This window comes from Lolium rigidum, chromosome 6, assembly GCF_022539505.1.
Source record: "Lolium rigidum isolate FL_2022 chromosome 6, APGP_CSIRO_Lrig_0.1, whole genome shotgun sequence".
NCBI lineage: Eukaryota > Viridiplantae > Streptophyta > Magnoliopsida > Poales > Poaceae > Lolium > Lolium rigidum.
This window is the reverse complement of record NC_061513.1, coordinates 142,497,899-142,523,467: the sequence shown is the minus strand read 5'-3', so window position 1 is coordinate 142,523,467 and position 25,569 is coordinate 142,497,899. Positions and strand designations below refer to the sequence as shown.

The 25,569-nt window shown below is 47.8% G+C and overlaps 1 protein-coding gene across 1 annotated transcript; it reads right to left on the bottom strand.

The window, feature by feature from the left end:
- Positions 1 to 17,725: 17,725 nt before the first annotated feature.
- On the bottom strand, positions 17,726 to 18,819 carry LOC124660438 (peroxidase P7-like). The gene is made up of 2 exons (XM_047198251.1): positions 18,607 to 18,819; positions 17,726 to 18,490 (listed from the first exon to the last, which is right to left on the bottom strand). Exons 1-2 carry the CDS (start codon positions 18,679 to 18,681, stop codon positions 17,726 to 17,728), a joined length of 840 nt encoding a protein of 279 aa, XP_047054207.1. The 5' UTR covers positions 18,682 to 18,819.
- Between the last annotated feature and the right edge of the window lie 6,750 nt (positions 18,820 to 25,569).

Sequence of the window (25,569 nt, the reverse complement as noted above, 5' to 3'; positions counted from 1 at the left end):
GTTAGATTGTATATATATGTATAGGTGTTGCGTATGTATTTTGTACGTATTCTGTACTTTGTAACCCTAACCCTAACCGGCCTACGAGCCTATATATACAACAGGAACCCTGTGGCCTAAACCACGCGAGGCTTTCCCCAAAACCTCTCTCCCTCTCGGTTTCTACATGGTATCAGATATTCTTCGATCCTAAAACCCTAGCCGCCCCCACCTAAACCCTAGCCACCGTCGGCTCTCTTCCGTTGCATCCATGACGACCCCCGGCCGCCTCCCTCAACGCCACGAGCGGCGCGCTTGTCTCCGCCTCTGGCGCTGCTCCGTCGGGTACTGCGCCCCGTTCCGTCGCTCCGCTCGTCCTCAGCTTCTCCTCCGACAACCACTCCAAGTGGTCCATCTACATGCGCGCCGCCCTGGGTCGCGCAGGCCTGATCGGCCATGCCGACGACACCGTCACCGCCAACCCCACCGACGCCGCCTGGGCGGCGGACGACTACTCCGTGCTCAACATCCTTCACTCCAGCATTGACGAGGATATCGCCGACATGGTCCTCGCTCGCGATCAGACCGCCCACCAGCTCTGGCTCGCGATCCTCGAGCTCTTCTCCACCAACAAGGCGAACAAGGCCATCTATCTCGATAACGAGTTTCGTCAGCTTGTGCAGGGCGCCCTCTCCATCACCGAGTACTGCCGTCGCCAAAAGTTCGTCGCCGACGCCCTCGCGGACAATGACTCACCTGTCTCTGCGCGCGCCTCGTCCTCAACACCCTGCGCGGCCTCAGCCCGCGGTTCGCCTCCGCCGCCACCATCATCTCCATGACGGAGCCCCTGCCCTCGTTCCTCCGCATCCGAAGCATGCTCCTGATGGAGGAGATGCAACAGGAAAACGCCGCCTCCAACGCGGCGTCCACCGCCTTCGTCGTCCAGGCTCGCCCGCCCGCGCCACCACCAACGACCTGCACCGGGACCGGCTGCCAAGGCTCCGCCAAGCCCAAGCAAACCTGGAAGCTGAAGCAACCCAAAACTGGTGGCCGCGGCGCCCCTGCTGCACCACCTCGCGCTCCAGCACCGACGGGCCCGTGGGTCTGCTTCTCGCCGCCTCAGGGCTAGTGGCGTGCTCCCTATGCCACGCCGAACGCGCCTGGCATCCTCGGCCCATGCCCCCAGGCCTACAACACTGTCTCCGCGCCCCTGTACCAGTCGGCTCCACCCACCTCCACCGCGCCATCCTGGGACAAAGCCGGCCTCATCGCCGCTCTCAACAACCTCGGCTCCAGCAAGGGTCATGGGTGATGGACACCGGCGCCACCTCTCACATGACCAACAGCGATGGTAACCTCATGACTACTACCCCTCTTTCCACTCCACACTTTGTCACCGTGGGTAACGGCTCCACCGTCCCCATCTCCTCTTCTGGTCATACACTCTTTCGCTCTTCCTCTGGTCAAATATTTAAACTCAACCATGTTCTCTTAGTTCCTCACTTAATCAGAAATTTGCTTTCTATCCGCCAGTTCACCCGTGATAATTATTGTTCGGTTGAGTTTGACGCCTTTGGTTTCTCTGTGAAGGATCTGAAGACCCGTCGCGTGATCCTTCGCTGCAATAGTGATGGGGACCTCTACACCTTTCCCGGCTCCTCCACTCACCGGGTGCCACCCACCGCCATGCTCGCCACCGTAGCTGCCGACTTGTGGCACCAGCATCTAGGTCATCCTGGTCAAGATGCCATGTCGGCTCTCCAGCGTCTATCTTTAATAAAGTGTAATAGACCTCGTAGTATCTCGGTTTGTCATGCGTGCCAACTTGGCAAACATGTTCGGTTGCCATTTAGTTCATCTACTTCAGCTTCTAGTGCCATTTTTGATTTGATACACTGCGATTTGTGGACCTCACCAATTATAAGCAATTCTGGTTTTCGTTACTATCTTATTATATTCGATGATCTTTCCCACTACTATTGGTCGTTTCCACTTAAGTAGAAGTCTGGTGCTCCTCGTACTCTAGAAAATTTCTTCTCCTATGCACGCACACAATTTGGCACCTCCATACGCTCTCTTCAAACCGATAATGGCACCGAATTCATAAACTCCACTGTCCAGAATCTTCTCTCCACCCACGGCACCTCACTACGCCTTTCCTGCCCTTACACTTCTCAGCAAAACGGAAAAGCCGAGCGAGCAATCCGCACTATCAATGACACCATGCGCACGTTGTTATTTCATGCGCATCTCCCAGCATCCTTTTGGGCAGAAGCTCTTGCTGTCACAACCTTCCTCCTAAACCACCGCCCCTGTAAAGCTATAGGGTCTTCCGTTCCCTATACGCGTCTCCACGATCATCCACCATCGTATGATGCTCTTCGTGTCTTCGGTTGCTTGTGCTACCCTAATGTCACCTCCACCGCACAACACAAACTCAGTCCTCGGTCTATTCCGTGTGTGTTCCTCGGCTATCCTTCTAATCATCGTGGGTACCGCTGTTATGATCCATCCTCTAGAAAAGTTCTAATCTCGCGACATGTAATTTTCGACGAGACTGTTTTTCCCTTTCAGATGGCTACACCACCGGCTGCAACTCCATTGCACTCCTTGCGCCGCCTGGACTTCCTCTTCACCGACACTTTGGAGTCCAGGTGACAAGGGATTAACTTGTCAATGCCTACGTATTGTAGACTAGGGTTTAGTTGGAAGTAGAGGGCAAGTAGATCTCGAAGGTTTCAGCCGAAAAGTACTCGACGATTAAGAAACAAGGGTTATGTTGACAATAGATTCGATCCTCTCTTTGTCCCTCGACTCCCCCTTATATAGGAGGCGGAGCCGAGGATACCGTGTTACACAAGATTACAGGTTCCGGGAGACTCTCTGAGTTCAACCCGCAAAGTTACAAGTCTATATTTCCTAATACAACTCTAACTTTCCTTAATACTAACTGGGCTTCCGAACTTCATATTATCCGACTCGTGGGCCTTCGGTAAACCCCGGGTACCATCTTTGGCAGGCCCATTGGGGATGCCTATGTCAGTAGCCCCCGAGATTTTGCTTGAATCGAAGAATCAGGGAAAATCTCCAACTTTATAATCATCCAATAACTCTGTCAAGCTATCACATATCTTTAAATATGCAATTATATATTGTACAGGGATAATGGTAATTGGGGCTAGTTCATCTGATGGATCAGGTACTAGTTAACTGCTCTAGTGGCAATCCGCAAAAACCTACTTCAAGATCATGTCCCTGGACATGATCTTGGGATACTGGTGTTAACTCGACAGGTGCCGCTTAAGGTCTTACCATCTGTCGAGTCCCAGTCATGTTTTATCGGGTACCTAACGCGTCCGTTAGGATTTTTCTTCGTATCTTTTGATACGGAAAAAGTAGCAAACCGACGTCAAAGACGGTGCCACGCCGCTCAGAACGGATCTGGGGTCTTACCTTCGCAAAGTTTTGTGGCATTCAGAGATTATTCGCGACTTAGGCGCTGTGAGAATATATTGTCGAGTGCTCTTTCGGCTGCTGGAATAGCACATTTTATTGAGTCAACGGATGACTTATCTTGCCTTCCCGATGGGAGTATATGTAGAGTTATTTGTATAACTCGAAATATGCTCACTATACTCTTTATAATTTCATCGGGTACGCGAACAACGTTCCCGATGGGAGTAGCCCCCGAGGCTACAGCCAAGGACTTGTACTTGGTTGTAGGCTCAACACTTTCACGCCTTATGTCATCCTTGAGCTTTTATTTCTATCGGGTGCGCGACCAGCGCTCCCGATGGGAGTAGCCCCCGAGGCTATGAACAAATGCTTGCTTTTGATCATAGGCTCTCGCCATTTCTATTTTGTCATACTCAAAATTTCTTTTTTCCAGAGTAGCCCCCGAGCATTTGATCAAAAACTTGTATTTGACCAAAGGCTCTCGAAATTATCATCACTTGTATTCTTTGACCGGTCTTCGTATCGTCACTGTCGAAAATTTCCTCTGCCAAAGTGACATCAATGCTGATGTTAGCCACGACCTCTTTATCTAAAAAACACGAGTTCTATCCTGTCACTGACTGGTGGACCCAAAATCCGCGGCAGTTTGACACGTTACGCAAGTGGGGGCACACGTCCTCCACTTTTTCTGGCACGCGCGATGTAGCGCCTGTCCAATTCCATCCTTGCGAAAATACAATTTTACCCTTTAGGCCACGTGTAATCCATCAAGTTCATAACTGCTCCATCCAACGGTGCATCGACCCGCACGCTTCCTATAAAAGGTCTTCTTCCTCCTCTGGTCGTCGCTTCGCCGCGCCGCACCTCTATTCTCTCTCCACAAATCCCCCATTGCGCCCAACACTTCCTGAGCTCAACCACAATCTCACTCACGCCTACGCCATTGTTGATGCCACCACGCGCACGACTCACCAGGCACAGCACTCCTGAATCGAAGATGGCGGCACCAGATCTCGGAACGACGGAGTGGGAAAGATCCAAGATTTCCAATGAGGACATCAACCTAATAAAGAAGCTTGGGTTGATGAAGAAGAAAGAGGCGCTGCCTTCCCCAGCGAAGAAAGCTATCCGTCGCCTCCTATCCAATATCGGGTCAGTTTCGTTGACCATCTTATCCGCGGCCTCTCTGCCCCCATTCATGATTTCCTCCGCGGTTTGCTCTTTGTGTACGGGTTGCAGCTTCATCAGCTGACTCCCAATTCCATCCTCCATGTCTCTATTTTCATTACTCTCAGCGAATGCTTCCTTGGAGTTCGTCCTAATTGGGCTCTATGGAAGCGCATCTTCTGTCTCCGCCGTGATGGCTCCCACAACATCGCCTACAACATAGGCAGTGTTGTTATTTGCGTTCGCCCTGATGTCGAGTACTTTGACGTCAAATTCCCCGACTCCGTCCAAGGGTGGCGCAGAAGATGGTTGTATGTCGGCGAAGAATGCGCCGACTCGGTGGAGTATAACATTGCTCCTTTCGATGGAGGTGCCGAAATACTTCACCGCCGATCCTGGGACGCGGAAGCCACTGAGGAAGAAAAAACGGCGACAGAGGCACTGATGTCCCGTATCCACGAGCTTCAAAATACCCGCGGGAAGGAGCTGTCGGGTATCCAAATTACAACATATTTCCTTAGGATTAGGGTCCAGCCTCTGCAGGCTCGCAAGAACCCCCTTTGGATGTATGCTGGCGAAGAATATGTCGACCGGCTCTCCAAAGATCTCGAAGTGAAGGACTTGGAGAAGCTTGTCCAAAGAATCTCCTCACTTAGCAAAAAGGACTCCGTTCCATCCACCTGTCGCGTGGAGCCATATAGCGGCGCCAACAACCTTCCCAAGGTAAATTTTCATCCTTCCGAGTTTTTAGTATTTGTCGACTACTATTTTTGATGGCATCCTTTGTGTAATCTTGTTGTCGACATATCTTGCCCTTGTAGAAACACCAAGTCCTGTCTTCTCTTCCTCCTCTTCCTGAAGGCGGGGAAGTCGAAGAACGGACCGTCGTCACCGAGGAACACCAGGGCACTTCTCGCCCTGAGAGCGAAGTTGTGGGTTCTCATAAATCCGCGGCTTCCTCTGAAAGATAAGTTGATTCTGAGGCTTCCGAGTCCACGCACTCCCTCCCCTCTGTTGTTTCTCCAACGAACAAGCGGAAGAGAGATGATGCCGCAGATTCTGGTACCTCAAAGACTAATAAGTCCCCTCTCGAGGAAACTTTACCCGAAGAGGAGGACAGACCTTTCAACCCTTACGATGATGCCCTTGTTAGCTCGTAAGTTTCTATCAACTTTTCCCTTTGTATCCGATAATTTTTCCTGTCTTTGTTTCTTATATTTTTCCCTGATGTAATAGTGGTGACGAGGAAGAAAATCCTCCTATTGACGTGACTGCTCGAATGAGCACGTCTCGTACTTTAGTTCTTTCCGAGACTCATCCCGCAGCGGACGAAACCTCGCCTCCACAATAGGATATAGGACATCCCAGTCCTGTTGTGAGCCCCCATGCTCCGTCGCCAAAACAAGCAAGGACTGATCAAGGAAAAGAGCTAAGTCTCTTGACCGACAGCTCGGCGACCCCTCTTATGGATGATGTAAGTGCCTTTCTTGTTTTCTTTTTGCTGTCGAATGTTTTCAACTCTTTTGTTGTTGAAATTCTTCAACCTCTTTTTTTTATTCCGTGTTACTTTTCAGCCTTTAATGAAGGAATTTGTTCGTCTCGGTACCCAATTCATCGGGTACCGTGATCTTGCCAATGAGCTGAAAGGTATTCTTTCTTGCTGCCTTTCATCAAATACGATTGCCTCTTCTATTTTGCTGTAACTTGTGTCGCCCTTTATTTTGGTAGAATCCCTTTCTGAAGCAAACAAGCGTGCTGATGACCTTGCTCGCAAGCTTGAACAAAGTGAAAAAGCTCGTGAAAAGGCTGAATCAGATGCTGCCGCTATCGAGGGTCTTCGAAACAGACTTCAAGACGCAGAAAATGCCTTGAGTGAGAACATAGCTCAACAGTCTGCTCGCGAAAAAGAAATTATCACTCGTTTGGAGTCACAGAGCCGACGCTTTGTTCGTAAGTGCCCTAACCACTTTGATTTCTTCGGGAAATCGTGCTTTTCTTTGCGCATTTGTTGACAAGCTAAATTTTGCCTCGTCAGGAAAGACGCACCAAGATTATGATCTTGAGAATCCTGAGGGTGATCACCTTCTTGACACACTCTCCCTCCTTGAGATTCATGGAGACGAGGCACGCCAGGGCCTTGCTGAAGCCAGGACGGGGTTATTACGACTTTTTCCCTACTTTTTCGCGAAGAAGAAGGAGCCCGAGACTTTCACTGCACTGGCCCAGCACTTCATCCCTCAAGAAGATCTTGGGCTAGGTCTTCGGCAAGAGGGCTTGAAGATTGGCGTTGAAGGCACTATTGCTCTGGTTGCCGAAAGCCAACAAGTTGTCGATTGGACGAAGGTTGGTGACGTGGGGCAGATGGAGACGAAAAAGTGGCAATCTATGATAAGAGCTGCCAAGCCAAGCTCAAAGAAGATCCTCTCCTTCCTTGGATGCAAACCAACTCCTTCCCCTAGCTCGACAAAGCCAGAGGTCAAGTAGACCGTCCTGTCCTTGTCTTTTATTTTGTTCTTTTGCTTTTTTTGACGTTGCCGAAGTAGCTTTGTCGACAGCTGCCCCATTGGTTCATTAGGAACCCTCTTTTGTAATGCCCATGTAAATATTTGACTGAATCAATGAAAAGCTATCTTGCCGAATTATTGATATCGAAATATTTTTCTCCAGTTGATTTTTGACAACCGTGATGCCTCGCTCTTAGGATGCATTACCAGCTGCGTCTTACTCGAAAAAGGCCCCCGTTGTCGAGTTTATGGAAGGTTCTTCGAATGCTGCACAGAATGAAGATTTGAACGATCTTCGACAACAACTTCAATCGATGAAGAAACTAGCTCTCGTGATAATGGAACAGTCTCGCAAATCTTCTGAAAGGGAAAAACTTGCTCTTCAACAAGCTCAGGAGGCCCTAACGTTGAAGGAAACCGCAGTTACTGAGGCTGCCGAGGCTACTTCACGAGAAAATTATATGCTTCAACTGATGAACGACTCCAGCTTGGATATGACGGGTACGCTTCGTAAACTTGGTCATACTTGATTTTATTCTTACTATTTTTTCTTCCTCGCTGATGCTTCCGCTGAAATAGGTTCTTTTCTGGATACTGCTGCCGAAGATCAGCGTGTTAAAGCTCGGTCCAATGTGCTTCTCAAGCTTGCACTGGATCATGGTTCTAATTTTTGGGTTACGCCTGAACGTACCCGCCAAATTGTCAGATTTCAAGATCGTGCGGGTCAGATCCGCGATTTTCTCGACTTCTGCACAAGGACATTGTCCTTAGTTTATAGTACCATGTTTCCACGCAACAAAACACCAGAAACTCTTCCTGCTTTGATGGATAAGTTCCGAGATGCCCCTCGAATCCATGAATTTATGCGAGCCCAACTATCTGCTGGAGCAAGATTTGCCATGATTATGATACAAATCTGCTACCCGAAGTTAGACATGACTCAAATTGTCACCAAGTGTCTGGCGAAGCAGGTGAAGAGGAAGAGGAACATCGACAAAATCAACGATGCTGTGACCCCTATAGCAGAAGAAATGATGGATGAACTGCTTCGGCTAGAGGCCAAATTCTTCGTGAGAGGTAGCTATGCTGAGCATAGAACTGGTGCTGCAAACAATGAACGGGTAAATATAGATGATATACTAGGTGGCAACTGAAAAGTTGCTTATTCTTGTCGAATTTTTCATGTTGTAAACACAATCTATATTGTAAAGCAGCTTGATAATAAATCCCCCGAGCCTATTGTTGGCCAGTGCTTATGTCTTTTTTTGATTTGCTAACTATTTTTATGCCGAGGCGAATAACTGTATTTTGCGGAAGGTTATATATATTGTTACTGCGGGCATGAGCCCCCGAGCCTGTCGACGAAAAATATGTATATCACCAATATCTTTATTATAGTGCAGCACCGCGAGCCCGCCTCATTAAAAACCTTTCAGCCCCACTCGGTGCCCTGAAAGGAAAAGAGTGCGTCAGAAAACTCGCGGGCGTTTCAGTACATTGTATGTTTACAAGGAAGACTAAATTTTGACTTTTAGGCGTAGAAACGCCAGAGTTGCGCCACGTTCCAAGGATTTAGCTCGGCCACTCCTGTCTTTTTGTCCTTTATTCTGTACGCTCCTCCTTCGATTACTTCTGTGACGATGTAAGGGCCAAGCCATGGCGACTCGAGTTTTTCATGGCTTTTTTTGTGTGAGCAGAAGAACTAAGTCGCCTACCTGGAAGGATCTTGGTCGCAAACGTCGACTGTGGTAGTTTTTCAGGTCTTGCTGGTACTTGGTGACTCGTGATAATACTTCGTCTCGAGCTTCATCGAGTGCATCGACGTCGTCCTCCAATGCTTTTCTTGAAGTTTCTTCATCATATTCCGTTACTCTTGGAGAGTTATGTTCTATTTCTATCGGCAGCACTGCCTCAGCTCCATGGACCAGAAAAAACGGAGTTTCCTGTGTCGCTGTATTTGGTGTTGTTCGGATACTCCATAACACACTGGGCAACTCCTCTGGCCAGATATGTCGAGCTTTTTCCAATGGTGCTAGCAGGCGCTTCTTGATACCATTGCAGATGATGCCATTGGCTTTCTCGACTTGACCGTTGGTCTGCGGGTGCGCAACTGACGCAAAATGTAGTTTGATCCCTACCTCTGCACAATATGCTTTGAATTCATTGGATGTGAAGTTACTACCATTGTCCATGACGATGCTATGAGGCACTCCAAATCGAAAAACGATACTTTTCACGAACTTAATTGCGGATGCTCCATCTGGTGAATTTATCGTCTTTGCTTCTATCCACTTTGTGAACTTATCAACAGCTACGAGCATATACTTTGTGTAATTTTCCCACCATATCGAGACCCCATTGAGCAAAGGGCCAAGACAGCGGTATTGGCATCAATTCTGCTGCCGGAGAATGAGGTTTTGCGGCAAATCTCTGGCACGCGTCGCAAGTACGAACTATGTCTTTTGCATCCTCGATTGCTGTTAACCAATAAATCCTGCTCTAAAAACTTTGGCTGCTATAGCTCGGCTGCTTGCATGATGTCCACACACTCCTTCGTGTACATCCTTCAGAATTAGCCTTCCTTCTTCAGGTGTGACACATCTTTGTAGTACTCCCGAAATACTTCGTTTGTATAGCTCTCCTTTAACCACAGTAAAGGCTTTAGAACGCCTAATAACTTACCTTGCTTCAACTGGATCGTCGGGTAATTCCTGTCTCGAGATATATGCTATGTACGCCTGCATCCATGGAATCTGTATCATCATTATTACCTTAGGTTCCTCCTCTTCTCTCGATGGTACTTCTTTAGCCCCCGAGGATTTCTCCTCCTTTTCTTTCTTCTGCTATTTCTTCGCCTTGGTTGATCTTTCAGCTATCTCTTCCCAGAACACTCTAGGTGGTATTGCGAGACATTGCGACCCAATGTTTGCAAGAACATCAGCTTCGTCATTGCTTAGCCTGCTGATGTGATTTACCTCACACCCGTCAAACAGCTTCTCGAGCTCGTTATACACTTCTTTGTATGCTATCATACTATCATTGACTGTGTCGCATTGATTCATGACTTGCTGAGCCACCAGTTGTGAGTCACCGAAGATTTTTAATCGAGTTGCGCCACATGCCTTCGCCATCTTCATCCCATGTATAAGAGCTTCGTATTCTGCCTCATTGTTAGACGCGTTTGGAAACGTCATCCGTAAGACATACTTCAATTTGTCGCCTTGAGGTGATATTAGTATCACGCCTGCTCTAGCTCCCTCTAATCTCTTGGACCCGTCGAAGTTCATAGTCCAAGTTCTCGATAAATCTAGAGGTCCCGTATTTTGTAGCTCCATCTACTCTGCGATGAAGTCTGGTAAGATCTGCGACTTGATTGCTTTTCTTTTTTCGTATGTGATGTCCCGAGGGGAAAGCTCTATTCCCCAAAGGGAGACACGTCCTGTAGCCTCTGGATTGTTTAATACATTGCATAAAGGTGCCTCATTGACCACTTTTATCGGATGCGCCGAAAAATAGTGTCGCAGTTTCCTTGCTGTTGTAAATACTCCATATGCAAGCTTTTGGTACTGCGGGTACCGCTGTTTGGACGGTGATAAAACTTCGTTGACGAAATATACTGGTCGCTGTACTCCATGGAGTTTTCCTTCTTCTTTTTCTCTTTACCACAAGCACTGTGCTAACCACCTGAGGCGTAGTTGCAATATATAACTGGAGACGTTCCTTCTCCTTAGGCGCCACCAAGATTGGTGGTGTCGAGATTGTGCGCTTGAGATCCTCGAAAGCTCTGTCTGCTTCTTCGTTCCATTGAAACTTCTCTCCTTGCTTAATCAGGGTGTAGAACGGCAACGCCTTTTCTCCTAGCCTGGCGACGAATCTGCTCAAAGTTGCGACTCGCCCAGTCAACTGTTGTATTTCTTTCAACTTTGTTGGCTTCCTCATTGTTACGATAGCTTGAATTTTCTCTGGGTTGGCCTCGATTCCTCTTGCTGAAACTAGGAACCCGAGAAGTTCTCCCGCAAGAACGCCAAAGGAGCACTTTGTCGGGTTCAGCTTGAGGCGGAACTTGTCAAGGTTGTCGAAAGTTTCATTTAGATCCTCGATCAATGTTGACCCCTTTTTTGTTGTTATGACAACATCGTCGATGTACACTTGTATGTTTTTGCCAATCTGTGTTGCAAGACACTTCTGCATCATCCGCTGATATGTTGCTCCTGCGTTTTTCAACCCAAAAGGCATTGTTCTGTAGCAGAACACGCCATAAGGTGTTATAAACGCTGTTTTGACCTCGTCATCTTCTTTTAGTCTAATCTGGTTATAGCCAGAATATGCATCCAGGAAGGAAAGACGTTCACATCCTGCCGTGGAGTCGATAATTTGATCGATCCTTGGGAGGGGAAAGTGATCCTTTGGACAGTGTTTATTGAGACACGTAAAGTCGACACACATGCGAAGTACTTTTGTGTTTTTCTTCGGGACCAACACTGGGTTAGCTACCCACGTGGCCTCTGTATGTAACTCTTTGATAAAACCAACTTCTCTGAGTCGATCAATCTCTGACAGCATGGCTTTGCGGTTTGGTTCTGAAAAACGCCGCAAAGGTTGTTTAATTGGTCTCGCTATTGGATCCATGTTTAGGTGGTGCTCGGCAAGTTCCCTGGGTACTCCTGGCATGTCAGCTGGACACCATGCGAAGATTTTCCAGTGCTCACGGAGGAACTCGACGAGCGTGATTTCCTATGCGAGGTCCATGTTAGTTGCAATGGACGTCGTTTTCTTGGGATCTGTCGGGTGAATCTGTGCTTCCTTAGAATCCTTGGTAGTGTTAAAGGTTGGCTCCCTGAGTGGCCTTCCTACATCTGGCAACACGTCATAGTCAGTTGTTAGCCTTGACGCCATATATTCTACTTGCATCCCGAAGGTTTCTGACAGCCGATGAAAATCCTTGTCGCATTTATCAGCTAATGCGAAACTGCCTTTGACTGTAATCGGTCCCTTGGGTCCAGGTAGCCTCCACAACAGATAAGTGTAGTGTGGTACCGCCATAAACCTGGCATACGCTGGTCGTCCCAACAAAGCGTGATATTGCGACGGGAAATCCACAACTTCGAACTCCAGCCTTTCTATCCTGTAATTTTCTGGGGTTCCAAACTGAACGTCGAGATTGATCTTCCCTAGCGGATAACTTGGCTTGTCTGGCGTGATACCATGGAAACGTGTGTCAGTTGGTTTTAGGTTCGCCAGGGATATGTTCATCTTCCTTAGTGTATCTGCATACATAAGGTTTAGACTGCTGCCTCCATCTATGAATACTCGAGAAACGTCGAATTCTGCGATCACCGCTGGTAAAATAAGTGTTGATTGCCCTGGTCAAGGAACTTGCTGCGGGTGATCCGCTATTGTGAAGCCAATGTCCTGTCCCGACCAATTTAGGTACTCAATCATTGGTGGAGGCATCTTCTCTGCCATGAACACTTGACGCGAGATTACTTTCTGAGCTCTATTAGATGGCCTAGCTTTCTGAATCATCGAGACCGCACCATTGGTGTCAATATAAGGAGGTGGATTTGGAGTTGCCTCTATTTGCAGCTGATGTCGATTTGCATCCGTAATTGCGGGAGAAGGCGGAAGGTGAATCTCACTCCTTGGCCCCTGGGGGTTTCTATTCATTGCTTGCGTGTTGGCTTGCCCTGCAAATCTCAGCATTGCTTGAAAATTTTGACAGTCCTTCTGCAGATGTCCTGACTGCCTCTTCCCATTATTGTCGAGATAGAAATGCATCTGACATTGTCCGTTCATCATATCCTCGGGAGATATATATGGTCTTTGGAACCTAGGTCCACTATTTTGTCTATTGTTACGGGAGTCATCTCTATTGTCGCCTCGCTGCTCGCTACTCCTTTGATATTCATCTCTATTGTTTCCTCCAGTGTTTGCTCGAAATCCAGCCGATATTTGGCCAGGAGCATCATAACTCGAGAACTGTCGAGAGAATCGTCGTCTATTTTGAAAATTTCGACTGCGGTCCTCCTCTGGTGACCTATGTCGCTTGTTGTGAACAGCATCTTCTCCATCTGCCCACCTATTCGCTATTTCCATTAATGCTGATATTGTCCCTGGGTTGGTTCTCCCCAAATCTTCGACAAAATCTCTCCGTCGAATTCCTTCCACAAACGCATCTATTGCTCTCTCGTCAGATATGTTCTCTGCCGAGTTTTTGATAATATTCCATCTCTGGATGTATTTTCTCATTGATTCATCATACTTCTGCCTGCAAGCCCTCAACTCTTCTAGTGATGCGGGTTTTTTGCATGTGGATCGGAAATTCTTCACAAAGATGTCCTCGAAACTATCCCAACTGTCGATGGACCCCGGAGGCAACTTCTTTATCCATGATCGTGCGGCTCCACTCAAGTGTACTTGGATGCTCTGCATGGCTGTTGCTCTGGTTCCACCTATCAGCTTCACCGTCTCGAGATAATCAACTAACCAATCCTCAGGATCTTGTAAACCATCGAATTTTTTGAAATTATCGGGTAGCTTAAATCCTGACGGGACCCGAGTTTTTCGGACTCGTCTCGTAAAGCACGGGAGTCCACACATATCTTCTTCATCAACTTCTGGTGAATGCCGATGTTCCCTTCTGTCCTGTCGCGCTCTATCCACCCTTGCCTGAGTCGCTGCATCTCTTGCCCCACTCGCTCTTGGCGGATCCTGAACTGCTGCAGTAGGTCGCGGACTATTTTGCCTTGCAGGTGCTTCGGGAGGTGTAGTTACGAACGCCGTTCCCATGGCACCAACTCCTGCCATGGCCATGTTATACAACGCTTCCCTTGGATCTCCAGGAGGTGGCCTGGACGCGAGGATGAAAGCTTGTGTCGCCATGTATCCAGCTTCTGGTGTTTTGGGAATAATATTCCCCCTCGTGTCGATCGACATAAAAGACATGTCGAGGTTTTGAACTAAGTTCTCTCTGTCAGCCTCAGGTATGTTTTGCAGCCGAGATCCTGCTCTGTTTCGAGCTTCTCTGTGACTATCTCCCGATATTCCTGATTCTCGACTTAGCTCCGCCCTTCGCCTGCTTGACGCGGAAGCTGCCTCCCTTCTCCTATTCAAGGCAGCTGTCTGTTTTTCTAATTCTCTTCCAACACGGGCGAGTCTATATTGGTATGCTTGCAATTCTTCCGCCGTAGCAGTTGTGGTCATTGGTTCTGTACCATCCATGGCTCTTGCGGCTCTGTCCCACGCTTCTTGTGGGAGTTGAACCCTTAGACGCGGTGTAGGCCCGACATACTTGGTGCCTAAACCTCGCCTAAGATCAGCGGGATCAACGTATGGGTTTCCCACATCGTCGAAAGCCTCTGATGTCTCCGGCTCTGCTCGGCTTATATCTCCAATTGCATAAATTTGATGGTATTTTGGACTTTGATATTTTTCGGGATTGGTGACACCATCGTTTAGATCGGTGAAGACCTTCCCAACATCAATGGATCTGTCGATGAAGTTGAAACTGTCGACGCTATCTGAGTCGCTGCTTATATTAGAGTCCGCAGACGACTGGAAGGACATGCCGCCAAAGATCATGGCAAGTTTTTCGCTAGCCATAATGTTGATGAAGCATGGCGGCGAAATCTCCTCGTCGCCTGACTCGATTGATGACGTTGAATCCAAAAAATCGGGATCAACCGCTGATAATTTCGATGAGATCGGAATTTCGAGACGATACGATCCTTCCTTCTCGACACGGAAGTGGAACTTTCCGAACATCATCTCCATGGGCTCCTCCAGATGCGCATATGCAGCCAAACGGGAGGGTGGGTGAGGAACAAAATCGACTATATCAGTTTCGATCCATTTACCTCTATCCATCGCGTTGCTTGCTACCGACGAAGTCGACGATCCTGAACGTGCCATCGAGATCAGCTCCTTGTCGCCTCTAATTCCCACAGACGGTGTCAATTGACAAGGGATTAACTTGTCAATGCCTACGTATTGTAGACTAGGGTTTAGTTGGAAGTAGAGGGCAAGTAGATCTCGAAGGTTTCAGCCGAAAAGTACTCGACGATTAAGAAACGAGGGTTATGTTGACAATAGATTCGATCCTCCCTTTGTCCCTCGACTCCCCCTTATATAGGAGGCGGAGCCGAGGATACCGTGTTACACAAGATTACAGATTCCGAGAGACTCTCTGAGTTCAACCCGCAAAGTTACAAGTCTATATTTCCTAATACAACTCTAACTTTCCTTAATACTAACTGGGCTTCAGAACTTCATATTCTCCGACTTGTGGGCCTTCAGTAAACCCCGGGTACCATCTTTGGCAGGCCCATTGGGGATGCCTATGTCACCAGGCCGCCCCGCGCTGCCCCTGCCAGCCCACCTGCCGCGGCAGGAAACCTGGGCAGTCCCCTGCCTCCACCAGCTGCAGCGACCACGGCCACGGCGCCTCCGCCGCGCACGCCGGTCGACCGTGCCTCTCCACCGACCACGGCCACGGTGCCTCCGCCGCGCACGACCAGGACAGGGCGTGTCATTCGCCCCCACCTCGGCTGAACCTCTCGGCCGTGGTCTCTACCGTGCCTCCTGCTCCTACTACGTTTCGGCAAGCGATGCAGGATCCCTTATGGCGTGCGGCCATGGCTGATGAGCACCAATCTCTCGTTGACAACAAGACTTGGTCCCTTGTTCCCCGTTCGCCTCATGCCAACGTCGTCACTGGGAAGTGGATTTACCGTCACAAGTTCCACTCTGATGGTCGTCTTGCTCGTCACAAGGCTCGCTGGGTTGTTCGTGGCTACTCTCAGCGTCCAGGTGTTGATTATGATGAGACGTTCAGTCCAGTCGTCAAGCCCGCCACTATACGGATTGTTCTCACTATTGTTGTCTCTCACTCCTGGCCGATCCGTCAGCTCGACGTCAAGAATGCCTTTCTTAATGGCACTCTTGATGAGGAGGTCTACTGTCAGCAGCCCCCTGGCTTTGTTGATGAGCATCATCCGGATCATGTCTGTCGCCTGCATAAGTCTCTCTACGGTTTGAAGCAGGCTCTCCGTGCCTGGTACCAGCGGTTTGCGACTTACCTATCCTCCCTTGGATTTGCTGCTTCTGTGACCGATACTTCTCTCTTCGTTCTCAAGAGTGGAGCTGATATGGCGTATCTCTTGTTATACGTCGACGACATCATTATTACGGCTTCATCGACCACCTTCCTTCAGCATCTTCTGGACAGACTGCACAGCGAGTTTGCCATGACTGATCTTGGCGATCTTCACTTGTTTCTCAGTATTGCGGCCAGTCGCCCCTCGGATGGACTTTTTCTCTCACAACGTCAGTATGCTGCGGATCTTCTTCAGCGCTCTGGGATGTCAGACTGTCATCCTGCTTCTACACCAGTTGATACTCAGTCTAAACTCTGAGCCACAGAGGGTGATCTTGTTCCTGATGCTACTGAGTATAGAAGCTTGGCTGGTGCTCTTCAGTATCTTACTCTGACGCGTCCAGATATCTCCTATGTTGTTCAGCAAGTCTGTCCCCATATGCATGCTCCCAGGATGTCTCATCTTGGTCTTGTCAAGCGAGTTCTTCGATACATACGGGGTACCCTGGATTTTGGTCTACACCTGCATGCTTCTTCCTCGACTGCTCTCACAGCTTACTCTGATGCTGATTGGGCTGGCTGCCCTCACTCTCGGCGCTCTACATCTGGCTACTGCATTTACTATGGCGACAGTCTCATCTCCTGGTCCTCTAAGCGTCAGACTACTGTTTCTCGCTCCAGTGCTGAAGCTGAGTACCGAGCTGTTGCTCATGCTGTCGCTGAATGCTGTTGGATCCGCCAGTTACTCCAGGAGCTCCATCGTCCTCTTCATTCTGCCACACTTGTCTATTGTGACAATGTGTCTGCCATCTACATGTCTTCAAATCCAGTTCAGCATCGCCGTACAAAGCACATCGAGATCGACATACACTTTGTGCGCGAGAGGGTTTCTCTTGGAGAGGTTCGTGTACTGCATGTGCCCTCCACTCTTCAGTTTGTTGATGTGATGGCGAAGGGATTGCCGAGTCAACTGTTCTTCGACTTTCGGTCCAGTCTCTGCGTCCGAGAACCTCCCGCTGTGACTGCGGGGGGGTGTTAGATTGTATACATTTGTATAGGTGTTGCGTATGTATTTTGTACGTATTCCGTACTTTGTAACCCTAACTCTAACCGGCCTACGAGCCTATATATACAACAGGAACCCCGTGGCCTAAACCACGCGAGGCTTTCCCCAAAACCTCTCTCCCTCTCGGTTTCTACACTCCATTAGAATGTAACGCTTTGTCTATTCAAAGGGGTAAAATATTGTTTGTTTCGAGATATGTGAGGGTATGAAATACTTAATGGAATACATATGGTTCCATGTATGTAAAGCGTAAACAAAATATTGCACTTTCCAGTTCAAAACAAACTGGAAAACGGGATTTATTACAAACATGTATTGGAACATTTATGGCACACTTTGGTCGATACATCAATAATTCATATATACAAATTAAGATGCGGATAAATCAACACAAATACAATTACTTGTTACAATCTGCACATTTGATAAAAGAATCCGATAGCAATTGGTAATGAGCTATCAATAGTTTGCCTTGGAGCACTGGAGCCTCACCTCTGTCGGCAATCCCTTTAGCGGAAGAATGTTCCCCATCTTCACCATCGCCTTGGCGAAGTCCCTCCCGAAAGCATCGCCGTCGGCACCATACCTCTCCACGAGGCTGTCCACGCCTCCACCGCTGTACAGAGCCTGGTCGGAGTTGAGGAGACCCTGATGCGCGATAAGGTCCCGGTAGTAAGCATTGTCGAACTTCCTGGGCGTCTGAATGTCGAACGGTGCCTTGCCTGCGTCACCTGAGGAGCCTTGCGGCGGACACATCTTCCGCCTAGCGTCCGCGAAGGACGGGTCGATGCTGTACTCGGTGTCGCTGGTGCCATAGACGCGTTCTCTGTAGTGCTCGCAGTTGGCCATCCCGACGGTGTGCGCACCGGAGAGTGCGGTCATGTCGCGGGCGTCGAGGCCGAGCTCCCCGAACATTTTGATGAGCTCACCAAGGTTGTCGTTCGGGCTGGGGAGGTGTTTCGTCGTGAACTCCTTGTCAGCGGCGAAGCGCGAGTCCTTGCGGCCAAGAGGCATGTTCCAGGTGGGACCACCGAGGAGGGTGACGGCGTCGCGAGACGCGAGCGCGAGCACGTCCGCGCACGAGACGGTGGCGGGGCATTCTTTCTCGAGTGCGGCCTTGATCTCGTCGATCACGGTGAAGCCGGTGAGGGACGCGTTTGGCTTGGCATCCTTCTCGCTCTCTGAGAAGGGTGTCGCGTCGAGGAGAACGGAGGCATCACATCCCTGTCAAATATGATTGGTTTAATATAAAGGTGTACTAAATCGGCGATAAGAAACAATGAAACATATGTAATAGAGGAAGTAGTTTGTATGTCAGTATATGTAGAACGGTGTCATACGTTGACAAAGCAGTCGTGGAAGAAGAGGCGGAGCACGGCGGGCGCCATCCGCCCACTGCCGACCCTGCTCGCCATCACGGACGACACGACCCGCTCCACGTTGGGGCATGACTTTGCGTAGTACCCTACATAGAGATGGTCGGCGTCGGTGGTGTGCGCGAGGGCGATGAAGAGGAGCAGAGCCGGTGCAACCCAAGATGAGATCCTGGAGGTCGCCACCATTGTTAAGGATAGACCGATGATAAGGTTATGAGAGAAATGATCGCTGTATAGTGTAGACTAAAAGGAGGCCCTGAGAGGGTGAGATGATTAGCTAGCTAGTGCGGTTGCAGTGGATGAGTGGGAAGCATGAAGCGGGAGCAAGCTTATATAGAGTTCGGTTCGTACGTGATGCCTTCTTACTCCACGCGTACTTAGGAAGCTCCATTCTTTTACGTGCGTGTACATGTGCAAATGCTCTGAATATTGTTGTTCGAATGACAAGGTCTCCGGTCTGTCTGCAGCCTCGTGCATGCTTCTTAGCCGGAATTCTGACGAGGTCAAGACAGGAAGAAACTCTAAAACGAAAGGCGGAGGTTTTGACAGGCAACCTAATACACGCACTTAGCTTGAATTTGCACAAAATTAAGGATTCGTCGACATGGTTGCTAACGAACTCGTCCAACCAAGCAGCTTGAAATGCTACTGGAATCACATGTCTCTCTTTCCACTTGGGCTGTCAATATATGAGTACGGTTTGGTAGCCAGTTTAGCGAGGTTCGATAAAACATCCTTTGTATGCCAAAATGGAGCATCAGGACTAGTTCCATGGGTTTCCAGGTGATGACACACGAACTTGCTTTGATTTTCATATAATTCAAAACAAACCGGTTTTATTCATGTTATTATTTCTTTGTTCTGATAAAAAAAGATTGAGTTTACCTCCAGAAAAATTGTACTCCCTACATTCATGACCTCACGTTAGCGCGTTGAACACCAACCAGCAGACGGGCAGATACATTCACTTGGTCGTCATTCGCGCTCTCCGGTGTGTCTGCGTCCTCGTGCTCGATCAGGATTCAGGAGGAGTTGGAAGGTCGGCCAGCCAGGGATCGATGTGGTCTCGTGTCAACACACCTGCGCATGCATGCATGATCGATTCTACGTGAGGCCATGCATGCGTCGAATACGTTTGCCATGATGTTGAATGTCACGCGTAAAGTTTGCCGCTGCCTGGAAATTTAATGTATATATATATTCATTACCCAGAGCAAACATTCGTGACTCCCGGCAAAGATGTTGAGCGCCATTTTTTGAAACTCAAACTAGGCGGCAAACTTTTGGGAATAGAACCATCCCGCCGTAGAATTTGTCAAAAAAACCAATATATATTGTTTGCGGAGACCAAACATTAGTGACTCCCGGCAAAGAAGGTTAGCTGCTAATTTTTTTTCCTTTTTTCTTTAAAACAAACAAGGTGGCAAGTTTTTGGAAATAAAACATCGTGCGGCAAATTTTGGAGCTGCCAAAAAATTGAATATATATTTTCTGCCGAGGGCAAACATATGACTCCCAGCAAAAGATGTTAGGCGTCAAGATTTTTTGAAAGGCAAATTGTGGGCAGCAATATTTTGGAACTAAAATACACACGCGATAGAACTTGGCATTGCAAATAATTGAAAATAATTTATTTGCCAAGAGCTATCAGGATTTTAACGTGTGCCTTGTTTTGCCAAAAGCCGCGTTGTTCGGTCTCCGTTTGATGCGGTGTTTCGGGACACGTGTCCTCAATATTTTTTGGGAGAGACTTGCATATTTTTTCGGGACACGCGCGGATATGAAAAAATCTGAAACTTTCATGCAACATACCCATGGGCTCTTTCTACAGGTCTAAGATTTTTTTCGAGTCTTGGCGTACAAGCTTGGGGTGAGATCTACAACTTAATTGGAGGTTCCTAAGTAAACTCCACGAAGGTCATAAGTTTGAGGCAAACTCCACAACAATTGGAGGCCCCAAATAATTACCACAAAGGTCACACCACCACAAAGGCCATAACACCACAAAGTCTACACCGCCACTAAGGCCACACCGCCACTAAGGCCACAATGCCACAAAGATACAAGCCGTCTAGGGTTCCAAGAACCCAAGAGGTACAAGCTCCAGGTAGAAGCACCCAAGAGAAATTACCCACGAACTCTCACAAGACCAAATCTCTGTAGAGAATTCAAATCGATGCACCTAATGCAATGGCAAGAACACCACAAAGATTCTCAAGTCCTTCACTCCCAAATTCCAAACAAAGCTACTAAAGCTATTGGGGGATGAGAGAGAAATAATAAAAAGAAGGAGGAACATGAAATTTCTCCAAGATCTAGATCTAGAGTATTCCATCACAAAGAGGGGATTTTAATTCGTAGATTGTAGATATAGATCTCCTCTTTTTTTTCCCTCAAATAGGTGTAATAATCACGGAGGACTTGAGCAGATAGCAAGCTCAAAGAAGGTCAACAATGGGGGAAATACGAGGTCAAATGGTTGGAAAACTTTGGGGAATAAGACCCCCTTAAGGGCTTGTTTGGTGACAAAGCTAGAATTATCCAGGGTAGCAAATCCCTCATGAGAATGTTGATTGACACAGGGGATCCTCGGGTTTTCTAGGGAAGATCTGCGTGTTTCATTTGGTTCCAAGGAGATCAGAGCTCGGGAGGGCTGCCTCTCGCTCCCGGTCATCCACGGTGCAGCTTCCTTCGATGAAAGACTGAGTGAACGAGTCAGGGATTTCCAGCCTAGCCTACTGGTGGAAACCACTCCCAGGGAAAGGATTGGAAGGGCCCAAATATCCCCACGTCATGGAGAACCAAATGGGTCTATGGGATTTTCCGGGGCCGATTTACCCTTGTATTTCTCTCCTGGGGAAAGGATGGGGAAACCCCTGGGCTCCCTTGCAACCAAACGATGCCTAAATGGGGCAAGAGAAATTTGCTCGTTATGCCGAGAATACGTAATTAGGGTACTTCCGTACATTTCGGGTGGTACTACTGCCCCCCCCCCCCCCCCACACACACACACACCCGAAGTACCGAGCGCCCGAAATTGCTCTCAACACTCAGGAAATGTTATTTCCGAAAGTAGACCGGTACTAACGCCCAAGGAAAAGCATTGGACCCCATGGTACGAAAACTTAAACACCTTTTGCATTCAGACTCCAATTTTAATGATCTTGGACTCGTTGGAATCACAAGAAAGATCTATACAAGATCCTACATATAACCATCATAGTCCAGCTAGGGGAGATAATACTAAATGAAGAAATTTTTAACCTATCTATAAAAGACAAACCGGCAAAACCTCCAATACCGAGAATGCGATAACTTGAGTTAGAAAACTTCGATTGAAATGAAACCAATACCAGATTTTTTCTATAGACTTAGCTTTAGATTACCACCGGTCTGAACAATTTTGTATAGACTTAGCTTTAGATTAGAGGGTTATGGCCTGTTTTTCTTTTCTTCTTATGATGATGATGTCCTCTAGCATCAGCCTTGTGTAGAACAATTTATATTTTTATTATAAAAAAACACAGTGAGGGAACTTTAAAAAAAGTTGACTGGGATGGTGTTGGGGGAAATTTGGTGTTGTTGGTGCCACCGGACTAGTAGTGGTCTGAGGCATTTAGAGCATCTTCAGTCGCGTCCCCCAAACTGTCCCCCAAAGCGCGCCGGATCGAGCGTTTGGGGGATGTGTTTTGTTCGCGTCGCGTTTGGACGTCGCTGTTAGAATATGTATAGGACATAGAGATAGACTAGGACTCTAGAGACATCATCTTGTATTTCAAGTCTGCTCTCTCTCCTGTACTTGTATATATACCCCATGAGGGTTACCGAAATAAACAACGAGACGAAAATAAATATTAGGGTTCTACAACTTTCTACATGGTATCAGAGCGGTTAGTCTCACGACGCCGATCCTAGAAACTTTCACCACTTCCGCAATGATCGCCGCCCCCGGGGAGATCTCTCCTCGGGGGCGCGGCACCCGATCTTGATGAAAGATCTGATCGGTTCTTTAGATTAGATTAGATCCGAATTTTTGAAACTCCTAATTCCTAGATTAGATCCAATAGCCAAATAATATCCTACGTTTTCAAGATCCTCCAAGATCCGCTAATCTGCAGGAATCAGTGGTTCAATTGGTGTTCGTCCAGATTCAGATCCGGCAACCTTCACAGGCCGCGCAGGCGCGCGCAGCAAGCGGCAACCCCGATCTACCTCAGACTTCCAGGGCTCTACGTCAACATGCAACATGCACAGACGGTGCCGCTCCATCGACGCAGGACCAGACCACACGGGATCGTGGACAGCATCACTAGTAGAAAATGAGGCAACCATCTAAGCCTTTAGTACCGGTTCTCTTACGAATCGGTACTAAAGAGCTCATTTGTACCGGTTTGGGGATTCAGGCGGGCGAGGAAATTTGGTACCGGTTTGTTAGGGGTTTTCGTACCGGTTCGTGTTAGGAACCGATATGAAAGGTCTTCGGCCAAAATTCAGGCGCGCGATGGGGCCAGGGCTAGACCTTTAGTACCGGTTCACCTAAAGAACCGGTACTAAAGGGTGCATCTATATGATCCATGCCCCCCCAACCCGATCCTTTCTCATTTTTTCCTCTCTCTCTCTCACATTTCTAAAAAAATTGCACCTCTCACACTACAACAACTTTTCATTTTTTCTCCACCATTTTAACAAGATTAACGACCTCCATCTATCCAAGGGTTAGCAATATCATTCTTTCTTCCGGCGTTCCTAATTTAGCTTATTTCTTTGGTAGCTTTAACTCGTACTATTTTTCTAGTGCTAGCAAGATGTTCGATGAAATACCTAAGTTAGGGATTTTATTTTTTTATGCAATTTGAGCTTAAATTAAAGTATGTTTTGTAGGTTTTAGTATCATCCCCGTCCTCACCGTCGTCGATCGCCAGCGTCGTCCCCTAGCCGTCACCGTACGACCTCGGTGAGCCTCTTCTTTTTTATACAAAAACTTAGTTTTATGTGATGAACTTGAATATTAATTAAGTTGGTCACTCATATATCCATGATGTTGTGTAATTAATGATTATTGATATACATATATAATGCAGATGAGTCGACAATGGATGTATGGTGACCGGTGCCATCCCGAGTTCATTAAAGGCATGCATTATTTTCTCAACGTGGCTGAGGAAAACAGGCGATCGAATGGTTTCATCTATTGTTCATGTAGTTCCTGTAAGAATATGAAGGATTACTCTACCTCAAAGACCCTTCACGTCCACCTGCTGGAGAACGGTTTCATGCCCAGCTATAATTGTTGGACCAAACAGCGGTTATATTGGAAGACAACGAAGAAGAAGAAGATACTGACAACTATCCTATGTTCACTGAAGACGGTGATAGTAGAAATGGGGGAAGACGAAGCTGAAGAAGAGCCCATTTTTGATGAGCCGATATTTGATGACCCCGATGACGATTTGGGTTAGGCCATTCTTGATGCGAAGATAAACTGCGGAAGTGAAAAGGAGAGGTTGAAGTTGGAGAAAATGTTAGAAGATCACAACAAACTGCTGTACCCAAATTGCGAAGATGGCCAGAAAAAGTTGGGTACCACGCTGGAATTGCGGCAATGGAAGGCAGAGAATGGTACTTCTGACAAGGGATTTGAAAAGTTGCTGAAAATAATAAAGAAGATGCTTCCAGGGGAGAACGTATTGCCCTCTAGTACGTACGAAGCAAAGAAGGTTGTCTGCCCTCTGGGATTAGAGGTGCAGAAGATACATGCATGCATCAATGACTGCATCCTATACCGCGAGGAGTACGAGAATTTGAATGCATGCCCGGTATGTAGTGCATTGAGGTATAAGATCAGGCGAGATGACCCTGGCGATGTTGAGGGCGAGTCCACCCCCAGGAAGAGGGTTCCTGAGAAGGTGATGTGGTATGCTCCTATGATACCACGGTTGAAACGTTTGTTCCAAAACAAAGAGCATGCCAAGTTGTTGCGATGGCACAAAGAGGACCGTAAGAAAGATTTGATGCTGAGAAACCCCGCTGATGGGTCGCAGTAGAGAAAAATCGACAGAGAGTTCAAGTCATTTTCAGTTAACGCAATGAACTTAAGATTTGGTCTAAGTACAGATGGATTTAATCCTTTCGGGGAGCAGAGCTCCAGTCATAGCACCTGGCCAGTGACTCTATGTATCTATAACCTTCCTCCTCGGTTGTGCATGAAGCGGAAGTTCATTATGATGCCAGTGCTCATCCAGGGCCCGAGGCAACCCGGCAACGACATTGATGTGTACCTGAGGCCATTGGTTGAAGAACGTTTACAATTGTGGCGTGAAAAAGGTGTACCTGTGTGGGATGAGCACGAAAAAAAAGGAATTTAACCTACGAGCATTGTTGTTTGTAACCATCAATGATTGGCCTGCTCTTAGTAAAATTTCAGGGCAGTCAAACAAGGGATAGAATACATGCACACACTGTCTAGGTGAGACTGACAGTATATATTTGGGAAACAAGAATGTGTACCTGGGGCATCGTCGATTTCTTCCAAAAAAACATCACTTAAGAAAGAGAGGAAAGCATTTCGGAGGTGAGGCAGATAACCGAACGAAGCCTACCCGCCCTACTGGGGATGCTATATATGATATGGTCAAGGATTTAAAAGTGATCTTTGAAAAGGGTCCTGGCGGACAATCTGTTCCGCATGATGTTGACGGACACGTACCCATGTGGAAGAAGAAGTCTATATTTTGGGAGCTACCCTACTGGAAATTCCTAGAGGTTCACTCTGCAATCGACGTGATGCACGTGACGAAAAATCTTTGTGTGAACCTGCTAAACTTCTTGGGCGTGTATGGAAAGAAAAAAGATACACCGGATGCACGAAAGGACCAGCAAAGTATCCACGAAGGAAACAACCTGAATCCATAGAAGTATCAAGGTCCT